Raw genomic sequence first — 14,153 nt, 5'->3', positions numbered from 1 at the left:
AGATGGGAAGCTCAAAGGAAAAGGAAGCAAAGCTTTGGCTTAAGGAATCACTTGGTGCTATCTTGACAGAGATACAAAAGAAACAGGTTGGAGAAGGTTGAGAATTCTTGGCTGTTTTTTGAAATTATGCTGTCGGGATGTCAGATTAAAACACGGACAAGCACTGGGTGATGGGGACAGCTGAGTGAGCTAAGAACTTGCTGCACAAGCCTGGTGTCTAAACTTGGAACCCACACAAAAGGCCAGGTGTGGCGGTGTGCACAGCAAGGTGGAAGGTGGGGACACGAGAATCGCCCAGAAGTTTCTGGGCCAGCTAGAGTATAGTGTGTGCCAGAAACAAGAGAGACCCTGACTCAAACAAGGTAGAGAACCAAACCCCTAAATTCTTCTCTGCTGCTGTAAGTGTGCTACGTGCATGCACATGTACACACACATTTAAAAAGAAAGATACAGAAACATAGGATAGCTCAGGACAGAAAATTAAAAGTTACAGTTCTTAAAAGGAGGGGCCGGGGTTTGTGTGCAAGGGAAACCCAGTAGGAATGGGGTGGTGGTGGATATGATCAATATACATTGTATACATATGTGAAATTCCTAAAAAATAACTAAAAATATCGTATTTCAAAACAGTAAAAGGAGAAACAAGGTTGTGTCAAAAATTCAAACTCGCCAGGCAGTGGTGGCGCACGCCTTTAATCCCAGCACTCGGGAGGCAGAGCCAGGTGGATCTCTGTGAGTCGAGGCCAGCCTGGGCTACAAAGCAAATTCCAGGACAGTCAGGGCTGTTATACAGAGAAACCCTGTCTTGAAATTAATTAATTAATGAATTAATTAATTAATTAATTCAACCTCCAGGCTGGACATGATGACACAAGCTTGTAACCCTAGCACTGGGAGGAAGGCTGGGCAGGATTCTGAGCTTGAGGCTAGCCTGTGCTACATAGTAAGACTGCTCAAAAACCAACAACCAAATAAATCGAGTGGGATGGCTAGCTGTGGCCCAAGTGAAGACAAAGACTCTCAAGAGCTTCTGCATGCCAAGGAGAGTTGTGAAGTCTTGGGAGGGGCAGAAAAGACCTCAGGCCTGCGCGGACAATGTGACCCAAGCAGTGGCCAGGGTAGTGTGGTCCGCTGGGCAGGCTGTCCACATGCGCTGTCAGCACGTGTAACTGCTCCTGCTCCTCACTCTGATGTTAGCTGTCAGAACCCAGCTGCCCTGAGGGTCCCTGGCACTTTCCTCAGACAGCTGCTGCCTCTCCTTCAGAGGGGTTACAGGCCCTCCCTTGTGTGCTCCAGATCTCTCAGCCTGCCACATTCTGCTGCTGTCCCTGCCCGAGCCTGCTCCATCTCCCCTAGAACACCCTAAGGACCAAAAGGCTGGGGCTATTTGCTCAGTTTAATCCTCCGCCTCAGTCAGATCACTTTGTACACTGTAGATTCAATAAATGTTGGATAGAGGGGTAAAAGTTGGAAGGGAAAGAACAAAGAAGAGACAGAGGCCAAGAACATTCTACTCTGCTCTGAGTGAGAAATACCCTATGGGCATTTAAAAAAACAAACAAAAAAAAAAAACCCGCACAATTTCTTAAGTAAACTTGGGAAGTAGTGACATTTATATTTTTTCTTTTCTTCCTTCTTGGAGATAAATTAAAGGAAATAGTCTAGCAAGTATATAATATTAAAAAAAGATCCACTTTGGGACAGATACTTTGTGCTCTGAGGTGCTAAAATGATAAATAAGAAGCACAGAGGACCACCCATGAAGTATTCTCACCAAAAAAGATAATCCTAAGTCTAATCAAGTTCAAAATTTAACTACCAGTTATAAGGAAGAGTTAAAAGCAGGCTAAATAACACAAGATGAATGTATATGTGACAAATTCTATAGGACAAAAAAAAAGACACAATTTGATCAATTAATAAAGAAGGGGTGTTGCTGGTGAACATAAAATATATATTGACCACTGTGTATAGGCTTCATTTAGATCCTGAAGAAGGAAACTATAGAAAGATGGTTTAGGCACATTTAGGTAAATTTGAACACATTAGGAGAAGTTACTAAGGAATTTCTATTTTGCTAAATGTGATAAATCAAAATGAGTGTGTGTTGGGGAACTAGGGGTTTTTAATTATAGTGAAACACTGACGAGTAAATAATGTGATGTTTGGGATGTGCTTTAAAATACTTTTTAACTCCTCCCAACCCATCAAACTGGAAGTAATGATGCATGGAAGAACATGGTACATGTGATCATTACTTAAGACGTGAATGTCCACCAGCACATACTCTGAACTTCCACATACTTGCAACTTTCCCTGAAAATCTTGTCTGTTTCTGTAAAGATCATCTGGTGCTAATGCTATCACAGGGAAAGAAGAACTCAATAATGTGGTCATAAGAGAAAAAAGAAGCATGTTAATAGTGCCTAAGTATTATCAATAGCAGGAGTAAACAAACAAATTTACTTAGCAAATTTGGCTTAGCAAAATTTTTTCTCTGTGTGCTTAAATAATATAAACTTGGGCTGGGAGAGTAGATCAGTAGAGTGCTTGCCTAGCCTGTATGAAACCCTGGGTTTAATTACCAGCACTCCAGAAGTAGAGAAATGAGAATCAGAAACTCAAGGTCACCCTCAACAACATACAAAGCTCCAGGCCAGCCTGAACTAGTAAGTATTGGTCTGTATGTCTGTCCTGTCCCTCCCATTGTGTATGTTATGTCTCAGTCACTGTGTCTCTTTCTCTTGGTGTGTATGTGTGTTACAGGCAGGTGTTTATATGTGTGTGCATATGTATAGAGACCAGAATTTGACATACAGCATCCTCCTCTATCTTTCTTCCCTTACCTTTTGAGGCAGGGTCTCTCATTGAGCCTGGAGCTCACTGGCTGGCTAAGCTGGCTGCCTAGCAAGCTCTGAAGATGTGCCTGTCTCTGCCCCTCTACCACCTCTCACCATCCCACGCCACACAGCGCTGATGTTTCAGGAGCACATCGTGGCACACGGCTTTTACATGGGCGCTGGGAATCTGAACGCGTCGTCTTCATGCTTGCAGAGCGAGCACTTTACCAACTAAGTCCTCTCTCTCTCTCTCTCTCTCTCTCTCTCTCTCTCTCTCTCTCTCTCTCTCTCTTTCAAAATAAAATATAAATAACATAAATCTGCACTTTCACCTAGATGAAAGTAGCTAAGGGTTGGGCCCAGGGTGTGAGTCAGATTCTCTAACACCCTGCTAATGGAGGTTATATATATATACACTTTTAATATTCCTTCCTTTATTGGGCCTACCTGGGAAAAAGCACACTATAAATTATTGTTCCCAGAAGGTATGCATTAGTTAGTAAGCGCTGTAAAAGATGTATGAGTTTGAACTCTCACAATCTTCAATATCCTAACAGCTTCATCTGATCTATGTATCAACCTACAAACCACCAGCAAAAGAAACAGCAAACTAACGTCAGCACCGGGCAGGCTTCAGGCTTCATGCCACCATGCTCACAGGCACTCAGACACCGCTTCACTCAGGATGGAGAAAGGTAACAGAGTGACACTCACAAATAGTTCTGCTAGTGTTTCTGTCCAAGGCTGAAGTTTTTACTTCTTCAAGTTCTAGATTAAAAAGGAAATAAAAAATACTTCAGAAATTGTTTTCCGTAAGAATCCTTATATACTAACACATCTTCTGGGCATTGAACTAAGTCACAAGGTGTTTGCTTATAAGATAATGAAAACTACTGTGCCATTCCAATATTCATCAGTGCAATCACCAGTAAAGAAACAGCCTGTGCCGGTTACTTATAGATTCCCAATGAAACAGGTTTCTGTGGTCAAGAGTGTGGAGAAACCCACAAACTTATACTGTCATCATAGAAACTCGCAGCACAACCAGCTCAGTGGACAAGCTCTAGAATTCTAGAGGATGAAAACTTCCTGACCCTTAATTCTCACCAATAAGATAAACTTATAAGGAGTAACAGCTCTTAGCATTCCACACAGCACAGGTGTGCTTGCTAGTGCAGATGTTTAAGTGCCACAGGCCAGGAAACCAGATAAATACAATAGGATCACATATTAAAGTTAAGAGTCGCGAAAAAAAAAAAAAAACTAGCTCAATTAAGTGGACAAATTTGGTGGCCAGGCTACTCAGATGTTCTGAAAACACACCACCTGGAGCTAATGTAAGGTTTAGTGCAAGCAAAGCTTACAGACCATGGAAAAGCATCCACAGAATTTATGCTTTGCTTTGTTTCTACCTTAAACAGTAAACAGTTCTACCTATTTGTAAATCCAGAAACTTAATCCTGTGCTATACGGAGATTAGATAACCTTTAAGAATTCTTAAAATTTCAAAACTCAGCCTTGGTGTGCTAGAACTCACTAGTATCTGTGGTGATATCCTGAGCAACAGACAGTATAATCCAAACCCCAAACAGCTAATAATTATTAAGTACCCACATGTGACATCCTAATTCTAGGCTAGATTTAATTATCCTTTAAACCCTCTCTGAAACAGCACCATGCACATTTTACAGATGAGACTGAGCCTCACAGAGGTGCAATAACTTATGCCCCATCTTGAGAAGAGGAGAGATGTGGTGCCAACCCAGGCCCACGTGACCCCCCAAAGTGAAGCTCCTGCAGAAGCCACCTTCACTGAGCAAATGCTTAGCTCCCAGCTGTCATGGGTTGGCCCTTGTGGGGTTTAGCTCCCTTCTCTACTTCTTGGCCACACAGGCTCCACCTCACACTCCTAATGGAAACACTCAAGCAGTTCTACAGAGCTGAGAACCACAGGCTGAGTGGGGCTGAAGGAGATCCTGGCTACACACTATCCGGGGCCACCCCAGAATCTCATCTACTAGTGTGCTTTCTTTGTCTCACAACTGTAATAAAGACTGGCCACAATTAAGTCTGTAAACAAACAACACAATCTTCTGTGGACCTCTTATTTACGCGACACGCATTTTGTTAAATAAATTCCTTACTTTTGTAGCACATTTTCCTCCGTTTAAAATTTAAAACTGTAAAATTTTTTGAAGAGTTGACTGTCAGGTTGAGCTGCATTAGTATCATAACTTCAGAGTCTACTTTGCCGGTACAGGAAAGCTCGACCCGAAACACTGTTCAAAAGAAGTAAGAGAAAATATTTTAGTGTGCTAAACATCAGGATAATGCCCCAACAGTACCATCCAACGTTTTATTTCTGCTCTCAAATAAAACAATCGAATACATTTACATAAGTGGACCAGACAGAAGCTTTCCGAGACTGAATCACCACAGCTCTGGACATTTCTATTTCCTTCACTGTAGACACAGAAGAGGGCTGAGGAGGAAAGCAGGCTTAGATGAAGGGACAATCACTTTCAAGCCTTGCCTGTGATTCTGAACATGCTAGTTTGTCTTATACGTTCTGCTTTCCAATATACTGATGCTACCGAATCACAGGGCAAACCCTGCTGACCTTATCAGTCTCACTAGCAACAGTAACAGAATCACACAGTAAAAGGGAAGACTATGCAGTACCAAGTGCAATTATATACTGCTCCTAGCATTTGGAGGATGCATTGCTATCTGCAGGGCAGACATGAGATGCCCCAAATAAAACATGTCATCACCATACTCCTAGAGCAGGGGCACCCTTTCCTGTTGTCTGGTTAACAAAATGGGGGGAAACCAAAGCTACACTGAACTGGGTGGCCTGAGAGTTCCTATTGGACTTAGAGCTATGACATATAGATGTGCAAATATATACATTAGCACACCTCAATGACTTTGTAAGAGCATGTTTGGAAGTACTCTCTGTGGAAAATGGGTATGTGTACTTAGTAATCATATTTAAAAATTGTCTTATCCAGTAAGTACTCCTAAGAAATAATGACATTGCTACTGGGGTAAATTATAATAAACCTTTATATGAAATTATAATAAACCTATAAATTATAATAAACCTATAAATGAAACAGACAAATTCTTGATATGAATTAAAACCACTGCCCTTCTAAATAGGATTAGCTTTAAAAAGTATTTCTAGTGACATTAAGGATGAAAAAGTAGATTTTAGTAACTTTTTTATCTTTCAGCTTAAGATTCCTTTCTTACAACTTGAGAAAATATTATTTCACCATCTATATGAGTGGATCAGAGATTTAGGCATTTCTGAACATCCTTGCTGACAAACAAAAATTAACCCACCTTCCAGCACTGTCTTAAAGCCTAGATGAACATGTGCCACTAAGAATGAGGGAATAAGTGAATTCAGTAAGTGACTAAAACTGCCAGGAAAAGCTCTACTTATGCTTCCTTTAAAGTAATAACAACAACAACAATAATCCATCTTAAAATCTCCCACGTCCCAGAGCCTTCCTGTGTTGCTCAGTTTTCATCAGCTTGATACAAACTGGGACTGGAACTTCCAACTGAGGAACTGCCTCCATCAGACTGGCCAGGCTCAGCTGTGGGGCATTTTCTTAATTAATGATTGACATGAGAAGGCCTAGCACTGCAAGACGTGCCAGCCATGGGCAGGTGGTCCTTGGGTTGTATTAGAAAGCAAACTGAGTAAGCCATGGAGAGCAAGCCAGCAAACAACACTCCTCCATGATCTCTGCTTCATTTCCTCCTCCAGGTTGTTGCTTTGAGTTCCTGCCTTGACTTCCCTCAAGAATGGACTCCAGAAAGCTGAAATCAACCCTTTCCTCCCCAAGTGGTATTTATGACAGCAACCGCGAAACCCACCCAGGACATCTTTCAAAGGGTCTGCTTATAAGTTGTGACAGTGGTGGAAATAAAACATTCAGTCCATTTAGTCAGACACATACTGAGCGCCTATTGCATACCAACTGCTGTACAAGGAATCACCAGATATTGTAATAAGTTTATTAATAGTCACATGCAAGTTGGTATGGGCAGGAAGCACAAAGGAGTTAACAACTGGCAATGGAACAGGAAAAGGATGGTGTAGACTTTGCATCTTATAGAATGGATAGGTGGGAATCCCAAGCAGAAATAAGGGAAAGACAGTTCCAAATTGAGACCAGCATGTACAAAGGCCTGGGTGTGAAAATTATACACAAACTGGAACTGCTGCAATGCTGGGGCGTGTGCAAAGGCCTGGGTATAAGAACTGAACACAGACTGGATTCCTGGGGTGCTGGAACATGGGCAGTGGCCAGGGGCAGTTATTAATGGACACAGGAAAAGCTGAGAAGTCTGCAATGAGCCAGCTGACTGGAGCAGGAGGCACTGAAGGACTTGATGCCCTGTGGTCAGATGCAAATGTACAGTGGCCACCCTAAGCCAATGGTATCAGGTAGGACTTAAACCAAAGGGAGTTAAGAGCAAAGGCAGGGACATGCAGGAGATGCCAGCAACACAGAAAAGGAGCCAAGGAGGAGCTAAGCAAAGACAGTTCTACAAAGACCTAACAGGACTCATTAAAAGTACTTTTCAAAGACAGGCACTCAGTAAACCGTCCCTGTAGGGCTATGAGGGAGACAGCTGAAAGCAGCATGCTAAGTCTGTCTTCACTGGCTCACCTGATAAAGTGCGTGGGACTTCCCCTTGAGCAGAAATATTGACCTGGGGCATGCCCATAGCCACAAAATTGTCTACTTGGAATCCCAGCTTATATTCAACCTGTAAAATGAAGAGAGATAAAAGCATTGGACCTGTGACAACAGAAAGGATTTCGTTAATGAGCTCATTAATTAAGCAGTACATGAGCTATTCGCAGGTGCAAACAATCCCACTACCAAAAATTTCCAAAGAGCAAGACGCTAATCCCAGCACTCACAGGCAGAGGAAGGCAGACTCCGAGAGTTTGAGGCCAACTTGGCCTATAGTGAGTTCCAGGACAGCCAGAACTACAAAGTGAGAACCTTTCTCAAGAAAATAAATAAAAATAATAAAACTAAAATCATTCTAGGAATTTTCAACCAGAAAAAAATTCAACCAAAGGCTATTTAGGATATAGAAGAGGACCACCCTTTCACTAAAACCGGCCAGCCTTCCTGACAACAATGATATAGCCAATGATTTACCCTGGAGAGGAAGCATTCACTCTCTTCAACTCACCACAACACCCTGACTTCCACCAAGGGGTGCTAGAGAGCTATCTCTATGGTACCCTCAGGCTTGCCAACAATAAAACATCAAGAGGATGACCGTATAGTTATGGCAGAGTTATCTCGGAATAGGACCATAAAGCCAGGGAAGGCACATGAAGGAAATTAGCATGGCTCTAGGATCTTGAAGCCATGTGACCTACACAAATAAGCAACTTTTCCAAGCTTCAGCATTTAGGAAATGAAGATCATTCAACACGAGGAGCAAATGTGTTGACCACACGGCACATCTATGACAATGACTCCGGGCCCCTTGCTAACTGTAGACATGGAGGCCTCAGAAGCTCACCAGCCTCCTGCCAACCCCAGGGACTCCCACACAGACCTCCTGTGCTGTCAACACTGCAGCATGCCTTTTTGTTCCCATGTAAGAAACCTCAGGGTTCTCACAGCCTCTCAACCTCTTCACAGCCATCTTCCTCCTGTTCTCCCTCACCTTCACTTTCCCTTCAGGCATCCTCTTCTTCTTCCTGGTGTCCATTTTCTACACCTGACCACTGGGTCTACATGTGGGGTCAGGAGCCGTTTAAGGCTCTAAGGTCATCTCCAGATGTGCTGTGAAATCACGCCCCCACATACACTCTGAAGCTCACTTCCACCCACGCCATCCACACACTAGCGTGACGCTAACAGGACTGACTACAGAGCTTTTGACTGCTAGCTCACTCTGTCCCCTGCCACCTTTCTGTTAACTTTGAAATGCAGTCTTCTTTCTGACATACCACTCAATTTCTCCATGTCCGAAACAGATACAAAAATACTGTCCATTCCAGCCAAGGTCCCAGCACTACCTCTGACCACCCACCTCTGGTCCCTACAAAAGCAGTTCTTTGTGTTCACTGCTTTAAGTCAGACAACATTTATGAGGCATGTTTATGAGCCATGGGTTGTGCTTGCAGAAGGGGAAGGCAGTGGTCAATTAAACTACTTCCTTCCTTCCCGGCACAGCCAGGACCACTCGGTTTCATGTTCCCACAGCCTGTGCCCCAGCACGGACATCACTGACACAGTCATTTTAACACCTTCAGCTGGTTCTCTCCTTGTTCCTCGGCTCAGCTTGCTGGGGGATATCCTGGAGAACTGTGTTTACACATGACGAGAACCCACCCCCAAGTCCTGCTCAATGGCTGCTCTTCTTCAACCTCACTGACACTCTTACTGATGTACCACATGCTACCTTCTCCTTCTTCACTTTCAGCCAGCACAGAGGACTCTTTTTTTTTTTTGTCCTTTCCAGCATCAGGCAGACCTGTCAGAACTCTGCACTCTGGTTCCAAGGAAAGCTCCAGCCTCCTCATCAGAGGATAAACCCTTCTCCCATACACTAGGCTCCAACCCATTTCGCCACAAATGAGATCTCAACTTGTCTCTCACTCTCCTTTTCCTCCAACCGTCTACTGGGCATATCCACCTTGCAACCCTACAGCCTCAAATCCAAAATCCAGAGTTGCGCTTCCCCTTTTACCAAACTCACAAAGTTTCTACAGAACGCCATGCTGGAATCCAGCCTCAGGCCATTATCTGTAGCAGTCTCCTCTTAGAGATACAGACAGGCACCTTCCTGAGACACTGTGGGTTCCTAGCTAAAACACACTCTGGGGCCAGGATCTCTCACTTGAGCAGTTAATTACCTGGTGCCACAAGCTGCTCCCCACTCCCTTCGCTGCCTCCTGCCTGGGAATCAGAGAAGCTGACTATAGGTGTATGCTCTGGAACTCACTCTGTCCTCAGATATAAAAACAAGACCCCACCTTTATCACATGGGCTCTGATGCCTCTCTTCAGAGACCCTGCCATGCTGTCAGTCTCTGGGACTAGGGCCTGAACTCTCCTTGAGGCCCCTACCAGACTGTTGCCTCTGTCTGTCCATGACATTAATAGCTTTTCTAGAAACTCAGCAATCCCCTGCAGTGTCCATCTTGAACAACCCAAAAAAAACCTTTCAGTCTCCTTTATTAAAAGTCTCAGTTATAAGCAGAGGAATAGCTGCCCAGGGACCAAAACACCTAGGAAAGCAAAGACTGGGCACAGCCACGGAGTCGAAGGGCCCTAGTGGCAGAGCTGAGAGCAAGGGGCATCTCAGTGTAGCCACAGGGAGAGGGAGAAAGAGAAAAGAAAGGAGGAGCAGAGGTGAGAGGCTGAGGAGAGCAATAAGACAATCAACGGTGGCTTAGAGGAACCACAGGAGGATGCATGGAAGCCGACCCTTTGTCTACCACTTCTGACAGGCTGAATGAACCCGGGGAGCATCACAAGGCAGCTCTCTCCTCCCACTGGGGTCCTTAGGGCACCTAATTTTTAAATGTAGTTTTTGGAGTCAGAGAAGACTGCCAATTATTGAAATCCAATTTTCTCTACCTTGGCAAGCACTAATCTGTAAGGAACATCACTTGTCAATCACCTTTGAAGAAACAGATCTATTTAGAAACTATATCACAGACTACCAAACAAAATACTCTGAACAGCAGTTGTTTATCAGAAAAATAAATGAGCCAAAATACTTCAGAAAAGTTACTAGAGAAACTATAAATATTTGAGTAAGCTAAAAAATAAACATGTTTGGTATTTTTCCCTTACTTGGAACACATGGCTATGTGACTAGGCAGATGATGAGTAAAGCTGTCTCCTTCTGGAACACAGATCTAAAGTGAATGTGCTTGCCTACGGTCCAACAGCCTTTTAATTCCTCTCAAGTTGCCAGAACTGCCTTTCTCACAGCTACTTCACTCTCCTGGGACCCAGCAGGCCGGCCCCCAGAGGCTGCTGCTGGAGCTCTGACAAGCTCCCTGCACACTCTCCTGGACTGAGACCAAGGAGAGTGGGTGGTGGCGTCTTCTGCCACATCTTCATGTGTTTCTGCCTTCTGGCGCTCGAGCGTATCTACTGACACGTAACAGGCACAGTTCATGTTTTTTCTTGAACACTGGGGAATTTTCTGGAACATACAAGAAACTAATTATCTGTTAAGACTGCCTAGTAGTCTATTCTTGTGAGAGAATTAATACCAGAGCTCTACTCCCATCTTAAAATACAATTAACACAGTCTCTACCACTCACTAAGGCACGCGTGACACAGATGTTACGAAAAAGACACACACAGCTCCAGCCTCTGAGGAACTAAATCTTTGGCAAGACCAGTCAAGTAAACACTACCACCAAAAGCTTTGATGTGGACAACTGATGTTAAAGCATCTGTACTGTTCTGGGAGTCTGGGGATCCTCAGAAGCAAGTATTTCATCTTCTGGCAAGATCTTAATAAGTCCAAATGGAGAGTTTCTGATAGAGTATCAGAAATTGAGAGTGACAGCCTTCCTTCTGAAAGTTTATGACTGCATCTCAGAGCCAAATGATCAAGAGACCCCATCACCATAGCACATTGTCCTCTTGGGTGACTCTGCCACTTCAGGTCACCTCTAGTTCCTGCTTCTTCTGCCTCCAAACTCACTTGAGCAAGTCCTTCACAAACTTGGTTCCCAGTTTCCTCTGGCAGGAAATGATCAATAAATCAAAGCACAGCTATACAAGAAAATATGATAAAAGTTATTTGAAGGGGGAAAACACACAAATCAATACGAAGGAACAGAGGACCTTTACCAGGACACATTGCTCAGAACTCTGCACTACACAAAAGCATGAAGCATTTAAGTGTACATATGCACACTACACACACATACACTACCTTTCTGTAGGAGACAAGAATCAGGCAATAATGCCCGGTGAGACCAAGATCTTGGATGGGCTTGCTCAGCATGCTACTATGACAGTGGAAAACCTTCCTTTCATTGTATACTCTTACATGCCTCTGGAATTTGTACCATATCCATATACTGCCTAACTTTTTAAATAAACAAACTGCAACTAGTCAACCATGCTAAAAATCACCACATACTATGATCTAAGAACTAGAATTAGGAACTGCAATATCACTAAGAAGAAGCCTAAAGCTATAGTTTAAAAACATGCTCTAGTCAGGTATAGTGGTACACACCTTTAATCCCAGCACTTGTGAGGCAGAGGCAGGCAGATCTCTATGAGTCCAAAGCCAATTTGGTCTACAAATGGAGTTCCAGGACAGCCAGAGCTATAGAGTGAGACCCTGTCTCAAAAAAAAGAAAAGAAATCTACAAGATATTAGAATCATTAGAGTTATACTGAGCCCCTCTAGTGTTTACCCTGAAAGCATATATATATGTGTGTGTGTGTGTGTGTGTGTGTGTGTGTGTGTGTGTGTGTGTGTGTGTGTATATATATATATTTTTTTTTCTCATAGAAGATCCCTCCAAGCTAGCTTCCATCATGACAGGTTCCCCACTACCAATAATTTCTGAGGCTGAAACACATGGACAGGGCAACAAAACTTCAGATTGACACAAACTAAAGCAATATCAACTAGTGAGACATTAGTCAGAAAGATGCTGGCGATAACTGATGGGCTCTGAATGCTGGGACTTAGAACACTAAACTTCCTGATTCTGGGACCTGTACTCTGATTATGTAAATAACACCAATGTTCTGCAGTCTAAGGTACTTAGGAGCAAGGAACACAATGCTTTCAATGCACTTTCAAACAGTTCAAGGGCAGACATGGGCAGGGAGTCAGGAGCAAACGGTACAAACAATTTCATTTTGCAAATCTGGGAAATGAAGACGTAAGATTTCTTGGGATGGAGGAACTGAGGCAGTCAGAGATGTGAGGAAATCACCAATGAATAAACCAGGCAAGAAGTTGCTAAGTCCCTGTGTTCAATCTCTAAGGTTACTGGAGCTCAGTGTGGTACATGCGGGAGGCTGCCAGTGCTACACCTTGCTTTCACTGTGAATGTGGAAACTATAATCAAGTCATCAATTGTGTCTGGAAGATCCAGCTCAGCAGTACTTCTCCCCACATACCCACACCCATTCTCCAACCATACATGGCTTCTCCGTAACCGCAGGCTCATCATCAGAGCCAACTGTCCTCTTCCTGAGCTGGATCCAGACCCCACTGGAAAGGCCTGAAAGGACCCAGTCCTATGTGATGATCATCCACCTGGTAGCCACCTAAATCTAAAGTTTTAGCGGAACAGGTTCAAGACTGCATCTGGAAGATCTAAACCTGCAAAGACCCAGTGCTACGTGTGTACCATCACTGACCCTTCGGTGGAGAGGAAGGCCCATCCTCAGGGACAGCCCTTGCCTAGGGAGACTGGGTGACCCTGTCATGCTGACTGCCAGCAGCTCTTACCTTGGACTTTGCATGCCAAGTGAAGTGCAGGAAGTTTGTCTCACTGGGCACTAGCAGGTTAAAGGACAGCGCGTAGTGACTAATAAGGTCATTTCTCACATAGTAAAGTTCTGCATCAAGACCTAGAAAAAAAAAAATGGAAAAAGAGTTAACCATCCAAATGTCTTCAGAGCATCACAAACACCAGTACAGCGCAGCGAGAAAACACTGATGCACAAGTGTACGCTGCAGACAGCTGACATGGGAGCTGCCTCAGGAAGCAGGACACTGCAGCATCACCGCTCACAAACAGAGAAACTGGCACCCAAGAAGTAGCTCTCCTTCTGAGACAGCCATGCCAGCACCACCTGCAGCCACCGGCCTTCTGGATATGGTGCCTCTCAGAGGAGCACCAAAGAGGAAACACTCCTGCTTCACCAACACTGGCCCAGACTGAGAAAGTCAAAACGGAGGGGGATGGCCTGCACTGGAGTGACAGAAGCCCGTGAGCCACCACCGCTAAGAGGCTATGCTCTTAACCACTAAGCCATCTCTCCAGCCCTGAAGAAAGCTTTTAATCACTACCTTCAATGGAAAGTCAACTTCCTGTGAAAAAATACAAGATGGCTAAAAAAAAAAAAAAAGGAAAGGAAAGAAATCAGAAGGAAAATAGAACAATGGTACTAACTAAGTTCATTACTGGTGCTGCTAAGGCAGTGGACTTGAGCCCTGGGCACTGTTGACAAAAGGGAGAGGGAGGTATGAGCAAGTGCTAGAGACAGGCAAAGAACCAAAGAGTTGAAAGGATAATGGCAGAGTAGCATCCTT

General features: G+C 43.9%; 1 protein-coding gene across 2 annotated transcripts in view; it reads right to left on the bottom strand.

The window, feature by feature from the left end:
• The window catches only part of Ryk (receptor like tyrosine kinase), a 78,046-nt gene that overhangs the window by 40,023 nt on the left and 23,870 nt on the right, over window positions 1–14,153 (bottom strand). For both annotated transcript variants that reach the window (XM_042281513.2, XM_042281512.2), the window contains exons 2-5: window positions 13,347–13,468; window positions 7,535–7,634; window positions 4,985–5,119; window positions 3,555–3,608 (exon numbers count right to left, since the gene is read on the bottom strand). In XM_042281513.2, coding sequence (XP_042137447.2) covers window positions 3,555–3,608; window positions 4,985–5,119; window positions 7,535–7,634; window positions 13,347–13,468 — 411 coding nt within the window. The remainder of the gene's footprint in view (window positions 1–3,554; window positions 3,609–4,984; window positions 5,120–7,534; window positions 7,635–13,346; window positions 13,469–14,153) is intronic.

This window comes from Peromyscus maniculatus, chromosome 7 (genome assembly GCF_049852395.1).
Source record: "Peromyscus maniculatus bairdii isolate BWxNUB_F1_BW_parent chromosome 7, HU_Pman_BW_mat_3.1, whole genome shotgun sequence".
Lineage (NCBI taxonomy): Eukaryota > Metazoa > Chordata > Mammalia > Rodentia > Cricetidae > Peromyscus > Peromyscus maniculatus.
Note: the sequence above shows the minus strand (reverse complement) of the source record. Positions and strands in the feature narration are given on the sequence as shown.